The 22,153-nt window shown below is 46.4% G+C and overlaps 1 protein-coding gene across 2 annotated transcripts in view; it reads right to left on the reverse strand.

Annotated features, from left to right (window-relative positions):
* The window catches only part of AK5 (adenylate kinase 5), a 288,498-nt gene that overhangs the window by 14,850 nt on the left and 251,495 nt on the right, over positions 1-22,153 (reverse strand). For both annotated transcript variants that reach the window (XM_047794362.1, XM_047794361.1), the window contains exons 11-13: positions 19,116-19,279; positions 16,162-16,278; positions 541-732 (exon numbers count right to left, since the gene is read on the reverse strand). In XM_047794362.1, coding sequence (XP_047650318.1) covers positions 541-732; positions 16,162-16,278; positions 19,116-19,279 — 473 coding nt within the window. The remainder of the gene's footprint in view (positions 1-540; positions 733-16,161; positions 16,279-19,115; positions 19,280-22,153) is intronic.

The raw sequence follows: 22,153 nt of genomic DNA on the forward strand, positions 1-22,153 counted from the left end.
GAGGTTGGGAAGGCAGAAGTTTATGCCTCCCTCTCTCTTTCTCGGAAAAAGGAGTGGTTTCCAGCAACTATAATGGCACCTGTAAAACTACATGGCCAGGCCTTTCATGATCACATGAGGACAGATATTTAATTTTGACTGATACAAAAGCAAAGAGAGTAAGAGAGTAAGCTGACCCAAATCGTGCAGCCATATGCAGTTCTAATTTCAAGATCTCCAAATCCCAACTTTCCACTTTTCTTTTATCTCTTTTCTTAAAAAATAAAAAAGTGGGAGTTCCCGTTGTAACGCAGTGGTTAACGAATCTGACTAGGAACCATGTGGGTTCGATCCCTGGCCTCGCTCAGTGGGTTAAGGATCTGGCATTGCCGTGAGCTGGCTCAGATCCTGAGTTGCTGTGGCTGTGGCATAGACGGCTGGCTACAGCTCCAATTCGACCCCTAGCCTGGGAACCTCCATATGCCACCAGAGTGGCCCTAGAAAAGGCAAAAAGACAAAAAAAAAAGTGGGAGGCCGGCTTATTGGGGGGAGGCGACTCACCTTATGTAGCTGTGTTTTGGTCTCATAGTAGGCGACCACAGGGATGGAGGCTCGGTAGTAGGTCTCAAGGCGCTTGGCGATGGTGGTGGTGTCCTCGTCTGCGCACAGGCTGCTCTGGCGCCTCTGGAGAAGGCGGTTGGTCATGGTGTCTGCCGAGCAGTCCATACAGATCACCAAGTGCGGGTCCCCGATCTGGGGGCGGAGAGCACAACATGGTCAGCAATTCCCCTCTCCCAGGTTCTGGAAAGATCTGGGGGCCCTGGTTCGTTCCTTCCTTGGCCTTCTGCTTCCTCCCAAGGTCTCAGACCCACCTTGTGGCAGAGGGAGGACTCCTCGTTGCCGGGTCAGTGGCTTTCCAAAGGCTGCCTCAGAGCCGTCCCTTGTCCTAAGTTTTCACTCATCTCATGCAATGCAGGGATTATCCAGAATGCTACCCAATGCAGTCACGATCTGTCCTCCACACTAAGGGGAGGTGTGGGTGTGGGTGTGGGTGTGGGTGTGATGTTTCTTGCTGGGAGCTTTCCTTGACCTACTGAGGCAGACTAATCACCTCCCATTTGTACCACCATCTTACACCAGCCACCAGGAGCACCGTGTGGCTGTGTCTGTATTACATGGGAGTTAGGATACCATGATGGTCGGGGTCACACAAAGCTTGGGGTCAGGCTGCTTAGGGTCAAATCCTGGTGTGGTGACTTGTCTCTAAGATGATCTCCATTGATTCCTTACCTTGATGCACTTTAAGCTCTTCCCCCATTGAGGCAGAGTCCATTCCTCTCTACCTCTTCGAATCTGAATTGATCTGTAACCATTTGTTTGTTTTCCTTTGGCCGAGCCCTTGGCATACAGGCAATTCCCAGGACCAGGGATAGAACTCACACCACAGTAGCTACCCACGCTGTTGCAGTGACAAGGCAGGATCCTTAACCTGCTGCACCACAAGGGACTTCTGAACTGTACCTGCCTTGACCAACAGAATCTGGTGGAAGCAAGATAAAAAGTTTTGCAGTTCCTGCCTGGCCATCTAAGACCTCCAAGGACTGACTGCCAAGCTGTGAAGAAGCCCAAGCTTGCCACATGGAGGAGCCACGTGGACAGAGATGCCTGACTAGCCCTTGGCTGTTTTGGACATCCCAGGCTCTGCTCCAGACACGTCTACACTCGGCCTTAGCCACTCTCTGACTGCAGCTAAATAAAGGACTTCACGTGAGAACCAGCCAGCTGAGCCCATCAGCCTCCAGAACCCTACTGGAGAAAAGAACTACTTATTAGAAGTTTCTTGATTTCATCATTAATTAAAAGTGTCACTCAGCCTCTCTGCACCCCAACTTTCTCATTTGTACCATGAAGATGACTACAGAACTGCTGTGAGGATTAAATACAATTAAATAAAATAATTAAGTAGATTGCTTGGCATGTAGCAAACAGGAACTACCAGCTATATACCAGCTTATATATGGGCTACGGTCTTTGGATCAAAGGAAACCTTTGCTCCCTTCTGATCCTGTGGTGGAAATGAAGGCTCACCTCCCCACTGTGAAAAGAGCCTGGGTAGGGATGGACACAAAGGCAGGGCAGGGGAGGACCTGAAGACAACACAGAGTTCCAAGTTGTTGGTAAGTTTTTTTCATTTATCTATCCCCTCTGAAGAAGGTACTTTAAGGAACAGAGTGAAAAATCTAGAAGAAAAAAATTGAAAATCTATAAGAGTAAAATAAGGCTCTGGAACATGTCACATAACTCTTCTGTCTTTATTAATTGGAAGGGAAAAAAATATGAGCCTTTGAGCAGTAGGAAGGCAGGGCGTTAAGTTTGAAAGACAATGACCCTGATCTGCCAGCAGAGGGCGAGCTTGGGAGGCAGCCTAGGGTTCAGTTACAGAGTTTGGCTCCTGGAACAATTTCCCGATGGGGTTGTCTTTGGAGACTAGGCGATTTTTCTTATGGTGGGGGTTTTCAGGCTACTTGGCGGCGGTGGGAAGGGGAACAAAAGATCATTCAGGGACTCACTCAGGTACAAACAAGGATAATGTGTGCCTGAGCTGGCAGTAATTGGACCAATATAAGTGCAAGACTGAGATGTAGCTTTGTGTTCTACATTGATTCTCAAAGTGTGGGCCGTGGACCAGTGACACAGGCTTCATCTGGGAGCATGTCAGCAATGCAGAGGCTCAGGCATCATCCCCAACCTACTGAGACTCTGAGTGATTGAATGAGATCCCTGAGTGATTCTTCACAAAATAATAGCTTGAAAAGCTGCTCCACCAAGCCATTTCCTTGTGTCAAGACTGCGGTTTGACCTAACCCATCACTCCTGGAGGCAGCACTCCTTTTCTACATTAAAAGCTATGGAGGAGTTCCCGTTGTGGTGCAGTGGTTAACGAATCCGACTAGGAACCATGAGGTTGCGGGTTCGATCCCTGCCCTTGCTCAGTGGGTTAACGATCCGGTGTTGCCGTGAGCTGTGGTGTAGGTCGCAGATGCGGCTCAGATCCCGCGTTGCTGTGGCTCTGGCATAGGCTGGCAGCTACAGCTCCGATTCGACCCCTAGCCTGGGAACCTCCATATGCCGCAGGAGTGGCCCAAGCAGTGGCAAAAAGACAAAAAAAAAAAAAAAAAAAGCTATGGAGCAGTCATTCCATTTGCAAGTGGCTGGTACCACTGATTTTTTTTTTCCACTAATAGATTTTTAATTTCTAAAAGTTTTAGATTTATGGAAAAACTGAGAGGATAATACAGAAAGTAACCATACCACTCCCAACCCCCAGTTTCCCCTTTTAGGTCTTTACTGTGGTATATTTGTTACAATTTATGGAATGGTACTGAAATCTTAACTGAAGTCCACAGTTGACTTTAAGGCTCATTCTCTGTGTTGTGCCTTCTATGGGTTTTGACAATGGCACAATGTCCTGATCCACCATTATAGTATAATATGTAGTAGCTTCCTCCTTCCAGAAAATCCTCTGTGTGCTTCCTATTCATTTCTCTCTCTCTTTCTTCCCTATCCCTGGCATCTGCGATCTTTTTACTGTCTCTATAGTTTTGCCTTTTCCACAATATCCTATTGTTGAACTCACACCTTTTCAGCTGGCTTCTTTCACTTAGTAATCAAGATTCATTTAAGTTTCCTCCATATCCTTTCATGGCTTCGAAGCTCATTTCTTCCATTGACGTAAAGTTTTTGAAATCTTTGAATGAAATGTCATTTAATTATTTTTCAAAACGCTTGGATGTATTCCTTTAGAAAGTCCCTGGGAGCAACTCTGCCTCTTCTTCCCTGGACGGTGGTTGGCCTCTAACAGCCCGTGGGTGGGAGAACACAGAGCTCTGTCCTTGTCTGGATGAATAGAGACTTGGGGACACTCCATGCCCCGCGGGGTCCCCCTGCTGGCTCCGTGGAATTCGGCCCCAGCAGCACTGGGCTCTTCAGGGCCTCAGGGTATTCAGGGGAGCCTTATTAGAGCACAAGGGCCCTGTGAGAATATCTCAGCAGCTGACGCACTGTGCCGTCCCTCTAACCCTTCCAGCACCCTGCAGGGAGGAAGCAGAGGCCCGCAGAGGTTAACTTGCCCAAGATCACTGAGGACTAGTTAGTGGTAGTCCCCCAACCAGCTGCCTGTAACTCCAAAGCTTGGTGACTTCACCCTAGTGGACAGTGCCAGAGCCTTCAGAATGGGACCCAGGCGCAATGCCTGGGGGGCCAAATGGAGCAGAGAGAGGAGGGTGGGGTAGTAGGCAAAGAAATGGACAGTGTCAAAGGCCCTTTCATGTATTTTGCAGAAGCCGGCTCTCGCGTGCCTTCTGGGTCCTGGTGGGGACCAGCCCTGACCCCAGCTGAGAGCTGCCCACTGGGTGAAGAAGTCAGCAGGTGGAGCAGAAAGAGGCATTTACCCTGCTGTCCTTTAGTTTTCTTCTGATTAAGTCAGGACAGTGTTAGGCCATATTACCACTGAGCAAGGTCCTGCCATGCGGATCTCTGTGGGCTCAGGGGATTAGCTTTCTTGTTCTCTCTGAGTGCCTCAGTTTCTTCATTTTCTTTTCTTTCTTTCTTTTTTTTTTTGCACTTAACTCCTTTTTTTTTTTTTTTTTGTCTTTTTAGGGCCACACCTGTGGCATATGGAGGTTCCCAGGCTAGGGGTCGAATCGGAGCTGTAGCTGCTGGCCTACACCACAGCCATAGCAAGGCCAGATCCAAGCTGAGTCTTTGACCTATACCACAGCTCATGGCAACACCGGATCCTTAACCCACTGAGCAAGGCCAGGGATCAAACCTGCATCCTCGTGGATACTAGTCAGATTCGTTTCTGCTGAGCCACGACGGGAACTCCTATTTTATTTTTCAATTAAAAAAAATTTGGGGGGGAGTTCCCGTCATGGCACAGAGGAAACAAATCTGACTAGGAACCATGAGGTTTCGGGTTCGATCCCTGGCCTCCCTCAGTGGGTTAAGGATCCGGCGTTGCTGTGAGCTATGGTGTATGTAGGTCGAAGACTCAGCTTGGATCTGGCCTTGCTGTGGCTGTGGTGTAGGCTGGTGGCTACAGCTCCGATTCAACCCCTTGCCTGGGAACCTCCCTATGCCATGGGTGTGGCCCTTAAAAGGACAAAAGACAAAAAAAAAAATTTTTTTTTTTTGGCAGTGTCTGACGCATGCAGAAGTTCTAGGACCAGGGATCAAACCCACACTGGAGCAGTGACAACGCCAGATCCTTCACCCGCTGAGCCACCAGGGAATACCTCAGTTTCGTCATTTCAAATGAGGCTGACAAGAGTTCCTACCTCCTCTAACAATGGTGAGGATTAAATGTGTGAACACACTGCCCATTTCAAGAATACGTAAATGTGAGCTAATGTTATCTAATGTGGGCCTGGCAATGTTTTCATCCCTTTAAACTTTATAAAGGCTCTTGTGGGTCAGATGTGGGTTGAGAAAGCATCAGAGGCCTCACTCACACTTTTAGCCTAAGTCACACACTCCAGTGTGTTTACCAGCCTCCCTGCACTGGAAGATGACAGCCCAGCTAATGGCAGTCACAGGCCGATGACACATTTGCTCTCATCCCTGAGCTTTATCCCCCTTGGGAACCTCAGTGGAGGCGGGGTGAAGGGGGTCATTCCAGCCTTTCTGAATACACAACCCTAATAATAATAATTCCACCCCGGGGAATTCCCGTCGTGGCTCAGTGGTTAACGAATCCAACTAGGAACCCTGAGGTTGCGGGTTTGATCCCTGGCCTTGCTCAGTGGGTTAAGGATCTGGCGTTACCGTGAGCTGTGGTGTAGGTCGCAGACGAGGCTCGGATCCTGCGTTGCTGTGGCTCTGGCGTAGGCTGGTGGCTACAGACCCGATTAGACCCCTAGCCTGGGAACCTCCACATGCCTCGGGAGCAGCCCTAGAAAAGGCAAAAAGACAAAAAAAAATTCCACCCCGTCGCCAACATAACGCCTGCCCTGATAGTGCCATTACACAGTTGACAGTTCTGCAGGGAACCGGAAGTCAGAAAAAGAGTACAGAAAGTCTCAAGTGGAAAATTCCAAAGCTCCCCACAATTCCAAACCACCAGGAAACACCAACTGAAAAGTTCCCTGGCTGGCCTCCAGCCTCAAAGCTTTTTTTTTTTTTTTTTTTTTGCTAAGAGCTCATCTCGCAGGTTAGAATGCATCGATAAACAGAATCACTTATTCCGTAGCTAAAGAGTTAAGAGGTGGTCAAGAGCAGCCAGGCAGTGGGACATACGGTCATTATCCACACATCCACCAAAGCTCATCTGCATAGTCAGGCTAAGGCCAGAGTTTCAGCTAAGAGACTCCTGGGAGGGAAAGGCAAGAACAATCCTTTGCATTTTACTTCTGTTAATATGTGCTGAGTTTGGCAGCTGTAGTGTAAACGCTGGGTTAACACAGGAAAGTCCTTTTTTTTTGGCTTTTTAGGGTCGAACCTGCATCATGTGGAAATTCCCAGGCTAGGGGTCGAATCAGAGCTACAGCTACCAGCCTACACCACAGTCACAGCAACGCCAGATCCAGCCATGTCTTTAACCTACACCACAGCTCACAGCAACACCGGATCCTTCACCCACTGACTGAGGCCAGGAATCGAATCTGCATCCTCATGGATACTAGTGGGGTTCATAATCCGCTGAGCCACAACGGGAACTCAGGAAAGCCTTTAGATTTCACACCAGGGAGAGTCAGGTGAAACATACATACCCTCCTTGAGATGTTAACAATCTATAAAGTGGGGCTAACAATACCTACAGAATAGGACTGTAAAGATGAATACAATGGGCGTTCCCGTTGTGGTGCAGCAGAAATGAATCCAACTAGGAACCATGAGGTTGCGGGTTCGATCCCTGGCATCGCTCAGGGGGTTAAGGATCCGGTGTTACTGTGAGCTGTGGTGTAGGTGGCAGACGTGGCTCGGAGCTGGCATTGCTGCGGCTCTGGCGTAGGCCGGTGGCAACAGCTCCAATTTGACCCCTAGCCTGGGAACCTCCATATGCCTTGGGTGAGACCCTAAAAGGACGAAAGACAAAGAAAAAAAAAGATTAATATAATGACATAGGTGAGACATCTAGTTCTGTTCCTGGCAGTTTAAGTGCTCAAAAAACAGCAGCTATTATTAGGTTAGTTATGTATTCTGTGTGATTTTAACTGCATGGAAACAGAACAGAGACAGGACATCGGCATGTTACCGCTGGGTGGTTAGTCAGTCTTTGTGTTACACTTTCCTGTATTGTCTCATATCTATATAATTCCTATTTCTAGTCAGAAAAAAATACACATAATTTTGGAAAAAAAGCTGTAACAATTTTTTGAACACCGTATGTAGGCTTAGACATGTGTAAGGCCCATTTCAGGGATTCCATTTGATCTTCAGACAAGAATTGAAGTAGCTGTTGTCCTGTTTTTTTTGTTTTTGTCTGTTTAGGGCCGCACCTGTGGCATATGGAAGTTCCTAGGCTAGGGGTTGAATCAGAGCTTCGGCTGCCGGCTTACACCACAACCACAGCAGCGCCAGATCTGGGCCTTGTCTTCGACCTACACTGCAGCTCATGGCCATGCTGGATCCTTAACCCACTGATCAAGGCCAGGGATTGAACCCATGTCCTCATGGATGCTAGTTGAGTTCGTTACTGCTGAGCCACAATGAGAACTCCACTATGGTCTTTTTTTTTTTTTTCCCCCACTGTGGTCCTCTTTTAATTGAAATATAGTTGAGCTACAATATCAGGTTGGTTTCAGGTGTACTGCACAGTGATCTGACATTCACATACATCATGAAATGATCACTATGATGAGATGGTCTGCCTCCTACGAAGTATTACAATACTACTGATACTACTTCCTATGTTGTACATTATATCCTTGTGGCTTATTTATTACTTGACTGGAGGTTTATACACCTTAATCTCCTTTACCGATTTGGCTTACTCCCTACCCCCAGCCTCCCTTCTCGCAACTGCCTGTTTGTTCTCTGAGATCCATGAGTCTGTTTTTGTTTTGTTTTGGTTGGTTGGTTTTTTAGATTCCACATATAAGTAGGTCATGTGGTATTTGTCTTTATCGGACTTGTTTCCGTTTGCAAAATGCTCTCTAGATCCATCTATGTGGTTGCAAGTGGCAAGATTTCTTTTCTTTTTTTAAATGGCTGGAGGTAGCTATTTCCCATCTATATTTTATAGGAGAGGAAATGAACTATGTACAGTTAAGTGATTTGACATGGACTCATAAAGCCAGGCTCTGAAAACAGGCCTGTGAACAGGAAGTCACTACAACCAGGGCTTCACAAAAGGGGTAGGAAATGGGCATGGTGGTGAGAAATCCTAACTCTTCCTTCATATTCCTTCTATCTCTCCCCCCACCCCACCCCGCCCTCTCTTTCTCCTCCTTTCTCTCTCTCTCTCTCTCTCTCTCTCTCTCTCTCTCTCTCTCTCTCTCTCTCTCTCTCTCTCTCGCACACACACACACACACATATACCACTAACAACCTCCCCTTCCCTAATACACTATGTTGGATAATGAGGCCACAGCTTATTAATTCAATGGGGGAAAAAGCCAGGCTTGGGAACAGAAGATAAGGCGGTAATAGAGAAATCACACACAGACTCACCCCTAAGCTATGAACATGAGTTTGCATGTAGTTTTTCGTGGTGTCATGTATGGTAGCCGAGCTGATCCTCAGAGGACCTGCCTCTCAGAGCCATCAGCTACAGGTAGGCAAAAGCACCAGCCTAACTAAATGAACTGGATTTTTTTCAACCACAGATGGTCCCAAACATCAGGCTTGAGTCTCTGTGACACAGAAGGGCTGGTGAAATGCCTGGGGCTGGAAAACCATCCGCAGGCCTGAATGGGCTTCAAACAGTCGCAGGGCTGACAGGTCCAGAAGGAACACTCGCTGTGCTCTCAGCCAGGCCGATTACTCTGCATCTCTGGGGAAAATCTGACGTCTGTATTTGTCCTTGCCAAATTTCAAATTAATTACTTGCCTGTAATTTGGAGGGGGCTGTACAAATCATGGGGTCCTTTTAGGGCATAAATGAATCAACAGTGGCTCGTTCTCTGTTTGTAGGATCTCTGTTCATCTGGTCGGGTTCAAAGCAGGTGCTTGTTTTGGCGGGATGGGTGTGTTCTCTCCAACACAAGCTGAATTGATATTAGAACCTTGATTTGTCTCCAGGGACAAATCAAGATTATCCTTGATCTTTGCAAATCCTCCCAGCAGAATTCAAAAGACTTGTTTTTGCAGATATTTCACTTGAAGGTCGTCAGTTCAGTAATGAAAGGGGATACTTGTATATTATTTGAAAGGGCATCACGAATTTTGCATTGATTGAAACTATCCAGCCATCACATTGGAGACTCTTTCTCACTCCCAAGTTTTAGCAAGCCTCTTCTCTGAACTTTTTTTTTTTTTTTTTTTGGTTTTTAGGGCTGCACCCATGGCATATGGAGGTTCCCAGGCTAGGGGTCGAATCAGAGCTGCAGCTACTAGCCTACACCACAGCCACTGCAATGCCAGATCCTAACCCACTGAGTGAGGCCAGAGATCGAACCCTCATCTTCATGGATCCTAGTAGGGTATGTTAACCACTGGGCCACTAAGGGAACTCCTCCATCCTTTTTTTTTAAAGTTGTGGAACCTGGGCATGCACAAATCCCCAGGCTAGGGATCAAACCTGAGCCACAGCAGTGACCCAAGCCACAGCAGTGACAACACCAGATCCTTAACCACTAGGCCACCGGGAACTCCCTCTGACACTTTCTAAAACCTGTGTGAACAGGGCCCACCGTGGGAGAGAAAATTTTGCTTGACTTTAAGGAGATCATAGGGATGCTTTGAATTCATACTTACTCAAAGGCCAGCAATAGACAGCTGGCCATCTAAAGTCCTTAACTGACTTGGGTTATATTCTGGGTTATAAACAAAGGAGAAAGGCATTATGGAGAGGCATTAATGGGTTTGTACAAAGTGTGATTAAAAAATGAGTGACCCGGAGTTCCCACTGTGGCGCAGTGGAAATGAATCTAACTAGTAACCATAAGGTTGCAGGTTTGATCCCTGGCCTCACTCAGTGCATTAAAAAGCTGGCACTGCCGTGAGCTGTGGGTCACAGATGTGGCTTGGATCCTGCATTGCTGTGGCTTTGGGTAGGTCGGAGGCTATGGCTCTGATTTGACTCCTAGCCTGGGAACCTCAATATGCTGTGGGTGTGGCCCTAAAAAAGCAAAAAGCAAAAATAAATAAATAAATAAAATAAAAATAAATAAATAAATGTGAGTGACCCTACAGAATAATGTAAATCAAGTATTATAAAAAAATCTAAAAAAAAAAGAGCGACCTTAAACTAGATGATATCTTAGTTTTTTATAGCTTAGAAAACCCATTTATGCATGTTATCTCATTTGATGGTCACAAAACCCTCTAAATGGGGTTTGGCAGCTATGTTATTATTTCTGTTTTACAGAAGATGAATCTGAAGTTGAGTGACCTGGTCAGGGTGACAGTAGTTTATGGCAGAGATGAAAATGTAGTTTTCTGACTCCCCACAGCATAAATGATGTGCTTTAAAGATACCACTGAGGGAGGCTCTACAAGAACACAATGGTGCTGTCACGGCTCCAAACGGTGCGGGTCCTGTAGGTCTAGGTTCAGATATGTGCCTTCCGACCCAGTTCAGAAAGCCTCACAAGGAGAATAAAGATCATACTTTTGTTGTTGGTTCCATACAGTAGTTGACCAAAAAAATGCTCATTTTTACCCTATACCTTATTTATCACTCTTGGCCATTTGGGGATTTCAGAAGACCATTTTACTGCCACTGAGAACAATAATAATAATAAAAAAAAGACACTGAAAAGGATATTTTCACCAGCACTGCCAAGCAAGGGCATGACCTGCCCTGACCCTCCTGACCTTCCCAGAGACCCTCCTAGGGCTCCTGGACATTAAGTTCCCAGGCAAGGTCCACTTATGATGGATCATGATTGAGGATGACGTGAGAAAAAGAAGGTATAGATATGCGTGACTGGGTCACTATGCGGCACAGTAGAAATTGACAGAGTTTCTGTAACCAAATATAATGGAAAAATAAAAATCATTAAAAGATTTTAAAAAAAGTTCACAGGCAAGGTCAAATGTGACATAACCTGGTGGAGAAAGAGCTGCCACCTTGAAGCCTGAATCTCAGTCAACATTGTTGAAGGACAGCAGCCAGCACTCACGACCCACCCCTTGTTTTAAAGTGTTTTTTTTTTTTTTTTTATGGCCACACCTGTGGCATATGGAAGTACCCAGGCTAGGGGTCAAATTGGAGCTGCAACTGCCGGCCACAGCTCCCACAGCCACAGCAACGCAGGATCCAAGCTGCACCTTTGACCTATGCCGCAGCTTACGGCAATGCTGGATCCTTAACCCACGAAGCGAGGCCAGGGATTGAACTCCCATCCTCATGGACACTATGTCAGGTTCTTAACCCGCTGAACCACAGCAGGAATTCTCCTCCTTGTGTTTTACCGGTGTGTTTACACAAGTGCCAATCCCCACTCAGCAGGGAGCCCTTCAAGGGTGTAACCACACCTTCCTCTTCTCTGGATCTCCTTTCACCCCTTGGCTTGCACAGGCCCTTATTCTGAGGTGGTGCAGGAAAGATGCCCTGTTCCTCGGTTATTCAGAGAGTATCCCCAGGGACACTATTCATGGCCCGGACACTGAAGATCAGAATGGACACAAATGTAACACAACCCACAGGAGACAATATGGTTAAGTTGTCAATACTACCAAAGTGATCAACAGATTTAACACAATCCCTAGCAAAGTTTCTTTTCTTTTTTCTTTGTGCTTTTTTTTTTTTAGCACCCGCAGCATATAGAAGTTCCAAAGCTAGGGGCTGAAGTGGAGCTGTGGCTACTGGTCTACACCACAGCCACAGCAATGGCAGAGGTGAGCTGCATCTGTGACTTACACGGCAGCTCATGGCAGTGCCAGATCCTTAACCCACTGAGCGAGGCCAGGGATTGAACCTACATCCTCACGGATTGCAGTTGGATTTGTTTCTGCTGTGCCACAATGGGAACTCCTCCCTATCAAAGTTTCAATGGCATTTGGTTGTTGTTGTTGTTGTTGCAGAAATAGAAATATTCATCCTAAAATTCATGTGGGATCTCAAGGGACCCTGAAGAGCCAAAGCAAATGTTGAAAAAAACAAAGTTGGAGGGCTCACGCTTGCTTATTACAAAGCTACAGTAATCAAACCAGTTTGATACTGGCAAAAAGTTAGTAATTTAGACCAATGGAATATAGTGTATAGCCCAGAAATAAACTCTCACATATATGGTCAAATGACTTTTCACAAGGGTGCCGAGACCATTCAGTGGGGAAAAACAGTCTTTTCAACCAGTGGTGTTGGGACAACTGGCTGTCTATATGCAAAGAATGGAGATGGATTCTTATGTTATACCGTATACAAAAATTAGGTCAAAATGGATTAATGACCTAAATGTAAGAGTGAAAAGTACAACTTCCTTATAAGAAAACATAGGGGAAAAGCATCATGATACTAGATTTGGCAATAATTTTTTTGGACATGACACTAAAAACATAGGACACAAAAGCAAAAATAGATCAATTGGATTATATCAAAATTAAAAACTTCTGTGAATCAAAGGACACAATAAATCAAATGAAAAGGTAATAACCTATGCAATAGGAAAAAATACTAGCAAATAATACACCTGATAAGGGGTTAAAGTCCAGAATATAACCCAACTCCTACAACTCAACAACAAAAACCAAACAGCCTGGGTAAAAAAATGGCCAAAAGACTTGAATAAACATTTCTCCAAAGAAGACATATGAATGGCCAACAAGAACATGAAAAGATGCTCAACATCATTAATTATTAGGGAAATGAAAACCCAAACCACAATGAGATATTACCTCATACCCATTAGGATGGTTACTACAACAAACAAATAAAAAACCAAACCCAAAACCCCAGAAAGTATGTGTTGGCGAGGATGCAGAGAAACTGGAACTCTTGTGCGCTGTTGGTGGGAATGCAAAATGGTGCAGCCACTATGGCTGGCAGTATGTATAGGTACGTATTGATTCCTTAAAAAATTAAAAATAGCATTACCAGACGATCCAGCAATTTCACTTCTGTTTATATACCTCAAAAGAGTTGCAAGCAGGGGTGTTCCTGTTGTGGCTCATCAGAAACAAACCCGACTAGTATCCATGAGGATGTGGGTTTGATCCCTGGCCCCGCTCAGTGGGTTAAGGATCTGGCATTGCCATGAGCTGTGCTGGAGGTCAAAGATGAAGCTGGGACCCCATGTTGCTGTGGCTGTGGCGTGGGCTGGCAGCTGCAGCTCCGATTCCACCCCTAGCCTGGGAACCTCCATATGCCTCAGTTGCAACCCTAACAAGAAAAAAAAGAAAAGAGTTGCAAGTAAGGTCTTGAGGAGCTATTTGTACAGCTATGTTCCTAACAGCCAGGAAGTGGAAGTAACCCAAGTAGCCGTTGTTGAATGAACAACAAAATATTATTCAGCCTTAACAAGGAAGGAAATGTTCGCACATGCTGCAACATGAATGAACCTTGACGACAGCCTGCGAAGTGAAATCAGCCAGCCACAAAAGGTCAAATCGGTCTGATTGCACTTATGTGAGAGAACTGGAGTAGTCAGTTCATAGAGACACAAAGTGGAGCCGTGGTTGCCAGGGGCCGGAGGAGGGGGAAATGGGAAGTTGTTGTTCCCTGGAGTAGAGTTTCAGTTTTGCATGATGAAAAGAGTTCTGGAGATTGGTTGCACAACAACACAAATTCGCTCAGCATCACTGAACCGTATACTTAAAACTGGTTAAGGTGGTGAATTTTCTGTTCTGTAAATAGAAAGTGATCAAATATTACCACGATTTTAAAAAAAGAGAAGAATCCTTCCAGTCCTATGTTGTAAAAAAAGCCATTGATTATATGGAAGGCTGAACTCCTAAAGTGGTTTGTTTTGTGGAAAAAGGCTCATTAGAATTCTGGTGCGTGATTGCTCACCAGACACTGCTGGAACTGCCACGGTCCCAGGCTCTGCCACACAAACCCATTTCCCCCTGCCCACCCCCACCTTGCTGACAAAGACTCCTGAGCTGCAATGGAGAAAATCAGCCTGGGGGGCAGTCAGGGGCCTCCCTTGCCAAATGGGCCAGGAACTTTTTTCTCTGACTCTGCTTGCAAGCAGGAAACGCAAGGGAGAGTGAGCAATTATCCTTTTAATATTTAGATAGCATCTAAGGAAATTAAATAAAGAGTCTCAGGCATTCCCATCATGGCTCAGCCGTTAATGCACCGACTAGTATCCATGAGGAAGAGGGTTTGATCCCTGGCCTTGCTCTGCCGTGAGCTGTGGTGTGGGTCACAGACATGGCTCGGATCCTGCGTTGCTGTGGCTGCGGCGTAGGCTGGCAGCTTCAGCTCTGATTGGACCCCTAGCCTGGGAACCTCCTTATGCCGAGGGTTTGGCCCTAAAAAGACCAAAAAAAAAAAAAAGAGACTCTCAGAAGGAAGTCAAATTACCCCCCAGAAGACACACTGGTACAACTCCCCTTAATGCTGCAGTGTGAGAGCTGGATGGAGATGCTTCCCCCCTTCCCCAATCTTGTTCCTACCAGTAGTCACTTACCAGTGACTTGACACTTACTAGCTGTGTGGCTGTGGGGAAGTCATGTAACCTCTCTGGGCTTAGCTGATCATCAGTACCATAAAGAAGATACCTCCTTTCCTTATTTAAAAGGTTATCAAAATAAATCAAATGAAATAATATACATAAAAATGTTTTAAAATGTATGAGAGAGATCTCTATATAAATATTAATTCCCGTAGGCTCTGGAGTCTTTGTTTAATAAATAGGGACCACTTTTTCCCCCTCTTGCTTGGACTTTATAAGATTAGAGATAATGTAGTGAAGTGTGGAGCACAGGGCTCAGCCCGGAGTAGGTTCATTAAATGACAGGATCAATGTTCTTTGCTGCTCCCCTGTGAATGGCTCCAACCCACCCTCTTCACTAGGAGAAGGTGGGACTTGGGGAGGCTGGGATGGTGGGAGGTGGAGGGGTGCAGGTATCTGATTCTGCGATTCTGCCTGTCTAGCATCCGTTCTCCCTGACTCCTTCTAAAGGCATCCTATTTTCCTTTGCATAGCTCCCGTCCCTTTCGCAGTCTGTGTGGTTCAGGTGTGGTACCCATCCTCTCTCCTTTCTTCCCATCCCTGCCCTGGTCCTCCAGGCTGGACCAGGCCAATCCTGGATATCCACAGTGATGGACTCATGACCTAGTCATCCAGAATAAAGAAACAAAGCCCTGAGTTGTTTTTGCTGGACCCACTGGAGAAGAGAAACACTTTTCTGGGGAGCAGATGATAGAACACAAGCCTGTGACAACAAGGACCTACTGCGTAGCAAAGGGAGTTATACTCGATGCTTTGTAATTACCTACATGGGAAAAGAGTCCGAAAAAGAATATACATATTCTTTTTTTTACGTGTATATATACGTGTGTGTAAAACTGAATCACTGTGTAGTACACTTAAAACTAACATTATAAACCGACCATGCTTCAATAAAAAAAAATGCTTTTTAAAAAAGAATATAAGCCTGTGATAGGAAGCAAATGAGGTCAACACAAAGAAAGAAAATCCAGGGAGTTCCCTTGTGGTGCAGTGGGTTAAGGCTGTAGCATGGTCACTGCATTGGGTTGCTGCTGTAGCGTGGGTTTGATCCCTGGCCTGGGAACTTTCACATGCCATGAGCATGGCCAAAAAAAAAAAAAAAAAGAAGAAAATCCAAAAGATGGAGAAAGTCAGATCACTGAAGAACAAATCTGAATATATGGATCCAGCCAAGTGTGACCCACTGTTGGAGGTTTCTGTTCTTGGAACCAATAAATCCAACACCAGCATCACCACACCCCCACTCCTCTGTGTTGTCTGCGTGCTAAATTTCTGGCATCAGTAATAGAACATTTTATTTAATGTAATTGAGAAAAGGATAGACTTTGAATTTATCCCCCAGCGTCAATGATGTCCCCTATTTTTCTTCTGGGATGATCCCCGTAACGACACTCACCCTACGCCCGAACTCTTCCCCTTGCTTCACTTCGCGAGGGTAGCCGTCAATCAGGAAGCCCTTGGTGTTGCTGAGACTGGCCACCATGGCCTCCTTCAGGAGCTCCAGAATGATGCCCTGGAGCAGAGGGAGAGCGGTCAGCACGACACTGGAGTTACCACGGGTCTCCCAGGTCATCCCTTTGCAGGAGGGGCAAATGGTCCCACGAGATGAACAGTGGACAGTACACTGAGTGTCATCCATTCTAAATCTCCCTCTCCCCACCCTGCCCCCACCAGCCCATTTTAATATCTATGGAATTGGTAGGTATCTTTTCGTACTGGTATATTCTTATTGGTTATATTTTACTAGGGTGTCTAAAAGTAAAGGCACCTTAAAGCAGGTGAAAAAGGGTGGTATATTTCATATAGTAGCACTCGACAAATTAGGCCTCGTGGCAGCTTAAGACTAGACAAAACATGGTATAAACTGTGCTTCATATTGATTTTTTTCCAGTAAATATTTTATAAAAATTGACACGCACTGAGTGAGGAGATTTTTGGTAGATATGAAGAAGCATTTTTCAGCAATATCATTTTCTTTGTTAAAAAATTTTTGATTTAGGAGTTCCCTGGTGGCTTAGCAGTTAAGGACTTGGCATTGTCACTGCTGTGGCTTGGGTCACTGCTGTGGCGCAGGTTCAATCTCTGGCCTGGGAACTTCCACATACCTTGGGCAAGACCAAAAAAATTTTTTTCATTCTTTAACTTGTGGTGCAGAGTTTCTTTCCCTGCCTGCTTTATATCCCTCACAAGCACCCTATCTTAATAAATGTATATAAAAAAAATAAATTTAATTGTGGTGTTCCCGTCATGGCTCAGTGGTAACGAACCTGACTAGTATCCATGAGGATTCGGGTTCAACCCCCTGTCCTTGCTCAGGGGGTTGAGAATCCAGCATTGCTGTGAGCCATGGTGTAGGCTGCAGACTCAGCTTGGATCCCACATTGCTATAGCTGTGGTGTAGGCCAGCAGCTCCAGCTCCTATTTGACCCCTAGCCTGGGAACTTCCATATGCTGTGGGTGTGGCCATAAAAAGCAAAAAAAAAAAAAAAAAATTAAACTTGCGCTTATGAAAAACATGGAAACTTGGGAGTGGAGATAGGAAAATGCTACTAGCTGCCCAAATGGGGTGGGGGCATTCCCTGTGTTCTCTGGCTCCCTGGTATCCCCTGACTTTGGACAGGGGCTTGGGGAATGCAGCCATCACAAGGATAATCAGAAACTATCCCTAGATAATATTCTAGTGAAAAAGACAAATTGCTGATGAACGAACAAATATATAAAAATAATCAGAGAGAACCACTAGGAACAAAATTAAAGCAGGGCTGTAGGAGCAGCATTTGGGAGGTGTTATTTTAGATGGGGTGTTCGGGGAGGGTCTCTTTGATAAATTGTGATATTTAAGTAGAGCTTTGAGTGAAGTAAAGGCACAAACTACATGCCAATGTGAAGGAAGGGCACTCGGGCTGAGGAAGCAGAGTGCAAAGGCCCTGAGGCAGGAATGCGCTGGCCCGTGGGAGGGGCAACAGGAGGTCAGTGGTTGGGTGGGAGTGAGCCAGGGGACAGTGGTGGGAGATAGACGGCCGGTGGAGAGTGAGCTGGAGTCCAGAGCCACCGGAAGGACTCTGGATTTCATTCTAAGCGTGGTGGGGAGCCCTCGGGAGTTTCTGGGGGTGAGGATAAAGGTTTTCAAGCAATCACTCTGGTTGCTGTGAAAAGCATAAACTGTGGTGGAAAAGAGTGGGCAGCAGGAGGCTCATTAGGAGGCAACTGCAATGGCCTGTTTCCTTTTGTGAGGACCAAGCTGGCTTCCAGGTGGGAAACACACCACAGCTGGTTAAAGAGGAGGCATGTGCTCTGTCAGCTACTAGGGAGCCCTGGCCACAGAGCCTAGCATGTCACCTAGTCTGGAAGGGGTGAATGGTTTTCTGTTTTTGTTTCTTGCTTTTTGTTGTTTTTTGTTTTTGTTTTTGGCTGTACCCCCAGCATGTGGAAGTTCCTGGGCCAGGGATCGATCCTGTACCCCAGTTGTGACCTGTGCCACAACTGCGACCTGCACCTCAGTTGTGGCAATGCCAGATCCTTAACCCACTGCACCGGATAGCAATGTCCAGGATGATTGGTTTTTGATGCCCGTGGCACCCAGCTTCACACAGATAGATGGTGACTTGAACACATATGCACAAAAGCCAGTATTCTTTACTTCCGTGACACAAGGAAGACACCAAATTTCAAGTTAATGCTATTATACCTCTCAGAACTAGACCAAAATGTTAGTTTCTATTTTCTAGAGGGTTCAGGAGTTCCCGTCATGGCTCAGGGGCTAACAAATCAGACTAGGAACCAAGAGGTTGTGGGTTCGATCCCTGGTCTCACTCAGTGGGTTAAAGATCTGGCATTGCTGTGAGCTGTGGTGTAGGTCTAAGACGCAGCTTGGATCCCGTGTTGCTGTGGCTGTGGTATAGGCCGGCAGCTACAGCTCTGATTCAACCCCTAGCCTGGGAACCTCCATATGCTGCGGGAGCGGCCCTAGAAAAGGCAAAAAGACAAAAAAAAAAAAAGAATATTATTATTTTCTAGAGGGTTCTAATTCTAGGCTCTGCTGCACCAAGCTCACTTCTGCTTTAAAGGTTTTTTAACTCTAACTGGGGAGACCAATTTGAGGGGAAAATGTGAAATAGGCTAATATTTAAGGGGCTGGCAGAGCAACAAGTCAGAAGGAACCTGGGCCCTCAACAACGTGATCCGGCAGGTGGGCCTCTACTGCGGACCTCCTGCTTGCCTCTGTGCTGTCACGGAAGAAGGAGGTAAAATACAGCTATGGTCCTTTTGGGTTTCTTGGTTCCAGGAGCTTAGATTAATCAAAACACTCCCACATCTGCCCCCAGCCAGAGAAGGTAGCGACGGGCTTACTGAGGGCACCAGCTCGCCACGTTCCATGACGTCTCTGATCAATTTGCTTCTTTCAGATTCTGATGACAGCTCATTCCGCAGAAGCTCATCAGTCGAAAGGTGCGTCAATCCATATTTTTCCCCCAGCTTTTCACACTGTGTGCCTTTGCCAGAGCCTGGGCCACCTAGGAAAGAAGTCATGTATCAGACATCGCTCCCAAGTCTGGTGCCTCATTTGGGGCTGGAGTCAGCATGGGGAGAGGGTCTCAGGGCTTCATTTCCGGCATGTACTGAGCATTGACCGGGAGTGGGTGCGGAGCTGCAGGTACAGTGGAGGATGGGACAGGGACCTTGCCCTCAACCAGCATGTCCTTGGAGGACAGAGGGTGTTACAAACAGCAGTGGTCACTCTAGGTGGCCTGGTGGGGAGGAGTTCCCGCTGGTACAGGGGCGCAGAGGAGGGGCATATGACTCCGCTGTGGTAGAGAGGTTCCCGGGGGCGGGGGAGGGGCACTGAACCTGCTCCTGTGCAAACACAGACCACAGTGCCTGATACACTGTGAATGCTCACTAAACGCTAGCTGTTACTTTGAAGATGAATTCTTTTCTTTTGCAAATAATCACAAACTTACAGAGGCATTATGAGTACAAGGCACCTTCTGGAAAGTTTGAAAATCAGCTGCCAACTGGGTGCCTTATTGTTACACAACATTTCAAGGGTCATTTCCTCCAGACAAGGAACTAAGCACAACCTCCCATATCACTCCATCTTCAGACCCCATTCGCATCTCAATGGAATTGTCCCAGTGGTGCCAGTAATGTCCCCTGAAGCCCATCGATCAAGTTCAGAATCACCTGCCGCCTTGAGTTGTCATATATCCTTCTGGTCTTTTTGCGGGTAGAAAGAAGAGTTCTTCTGTGTCTCCTTGACACTTTTGAAGGTTGTAGTTATTTTGGAAAATAACCCTCAATATGAAAATTTTCTGTTGTTTTCTAGCTATTATTGGTGATCTCCCATGTCTTTGATAAACATGACATCTTTGACTCCTTGCTCCCCTAAGTTACTGAATTGTACATTTTTACATCTTTTTTTTTTGTCTTTTTGTCTTTTGAGGGCCACACCTGCGGCATATGGAGGTTCCCAGATAGGGGTCGAAATGGAGCTGTTGCTGCCGGCCCATGCCAGAGCCACAGCAACACCAGATCCGAGCCGTGTCTGCCACCTATGCCACAGCTCATGGCAACACCAGATCTTTAACCCACTGAGCGAGGCCAGGGATTGAACCTGCAACCTCACGGTTCCTAGTCAGATTCGTTTCCACTGTGCCACGATGGGAACTCCAGGTTTTACATCTTGAAAATAAGAATGGCTAACTTTTGCCAAGTGCTTACTGTACCAGTCACTGTTCTAAGCATTTTATGTATGTTAATTTTAAATAATCTTAAGAGAGACAGACACTGGTATTATCGCCATTTTACAGGTGGGGAAGGAGAGGCACAGAGATGTCGACGGCCTCAGGCAGGATGAGTAAGGAGCAAGCCTAGGATGTGAAGCCTTGACTCTGGCTCTCAGAGGTGCCCCCCCCCCCACTTCCCTGCTGCACCCAGATTGACCAGCCACCACTGAAGTCCTCATGCTCTGCCATCCTGCCTCTCTGTGGGGCACTGGGTGAGGCTTTAGGGTCCAGCAGACCTGCTAGCGGGATGATATGCCTGAAAAGCAGGTCACTTCTCAGCTCCAGAGTATCCAAGGCCCCACAGGATAAAAATCCCAACTCCTCAGAGTGGCATTTCACCTTTCCAGAATCTAGTGCCATTTAACCTCTCCAACTTTTTTTCATTTCTTTTTTTCCCCCCACGTTTAAACCTTTTATTGACGTATAGTTAATTTGCAGTATTGTGATAATTTCTGCTGGACAACAAAGTGACTCAGTGATACCTATACAGATTCTTTTCCCACATAGATCATCGCAGAATACTGGGGAGAGGTCTCTGGGCTATACAGCAGGTCGCTATTGGCCAGTCATTCCATGTGCCTCTGTGTGCAGATGCCGGTCCCAAACCCCCAGTCCATTCCTCCTACCCTCCCACCTGTCCCCTTTGGTAATCATAAGCTTTTCAAGGTCTGTGAGACTGTTTCTCTTCTGCGGATAAGCTCATTTATATCCTCTTTTTAAGATTCCACATATAAGTGATAACATGTGATGTTTGTCTTTCCCTGTCTGGCTTAGTAGGATAATCTCTAGGTCCCTTTTTCTTCATGTCTCATCCTCAGGCAACACCGTCCTGTCTTGTCCAGCCACCTTTCGTTTCTTCATCAAGACGTACTTCTTCAGGGTGCTTTGGCTCTTCCGGGTCCTCAGCCTCCGAGGCTCTTGCTTCCCCTTCAAACTATCGAGATTCCCTTCATCCCTGAGGCCTGGATCCTTCTGGTGGGGACCAGCCCATGCCCTCACCTCTGCGGGGTGCCCCTGGCCTGTCTTACATGTCTCCCACTAGACCTTCTGCCCCACAGTACCCAGCACACGAAGTATATCTTATTGCCTGGAGGTTTTTCCTATTAAAAGGAAATATTTAACATAGCCATGTAAAACACAAATGAGGTTTCAGTGTGGTAGTGGGGATTTATGACTTGCTCTGCAATTTTCCTGGCCGGCTTCTCTTCATATTCAAAACTCCTTTCTCCCAGCGCTGGGCACCCCCCCCTCTTGAGGGGCACTAGCTGGGGTCTCTCATATGTAGAAGGACCTCTCTCTCCCTCTCCTTGGCCTTGACAGGAAATCCAGGAAAGACCCACGTTTCCTGACTTCTGCTCATCCAGCCAGAGGCTCTAAGCCAAACGGGGAGGGTTTAGTCCCCTCACTGTAATGTCACGAATTGTCTAGATGTAGACAGAAAACGGCAATTAGGGAGGATTGCAAAAATAATGCAGACCACTTAGCCGGAGCGGCCAACTGCCAGCTAATGCTACGTTTGCTCCAAGCCCTATGACTCCTGTCTCCTGAGATAATAGAAACAAGAGTGGGAGCAAGGGAAGGCCACTCTGGGGAGAAGTGCTT

Source organism: Phacochoerus africanus, chromosome 8 (assembly GCF_016906955.1).
Source record: "Phacochoerus africanus isolate WHEZ1 chromosome 8, ROS_Pafr_v1, whole genome shotgun sequence".
Lineage (NCBI taxonomy): Eukaryota > Metazoa > Chordata > Mammalia > Artiodactyla > Suidae > Phacochoerus > Phacochoerus africanus.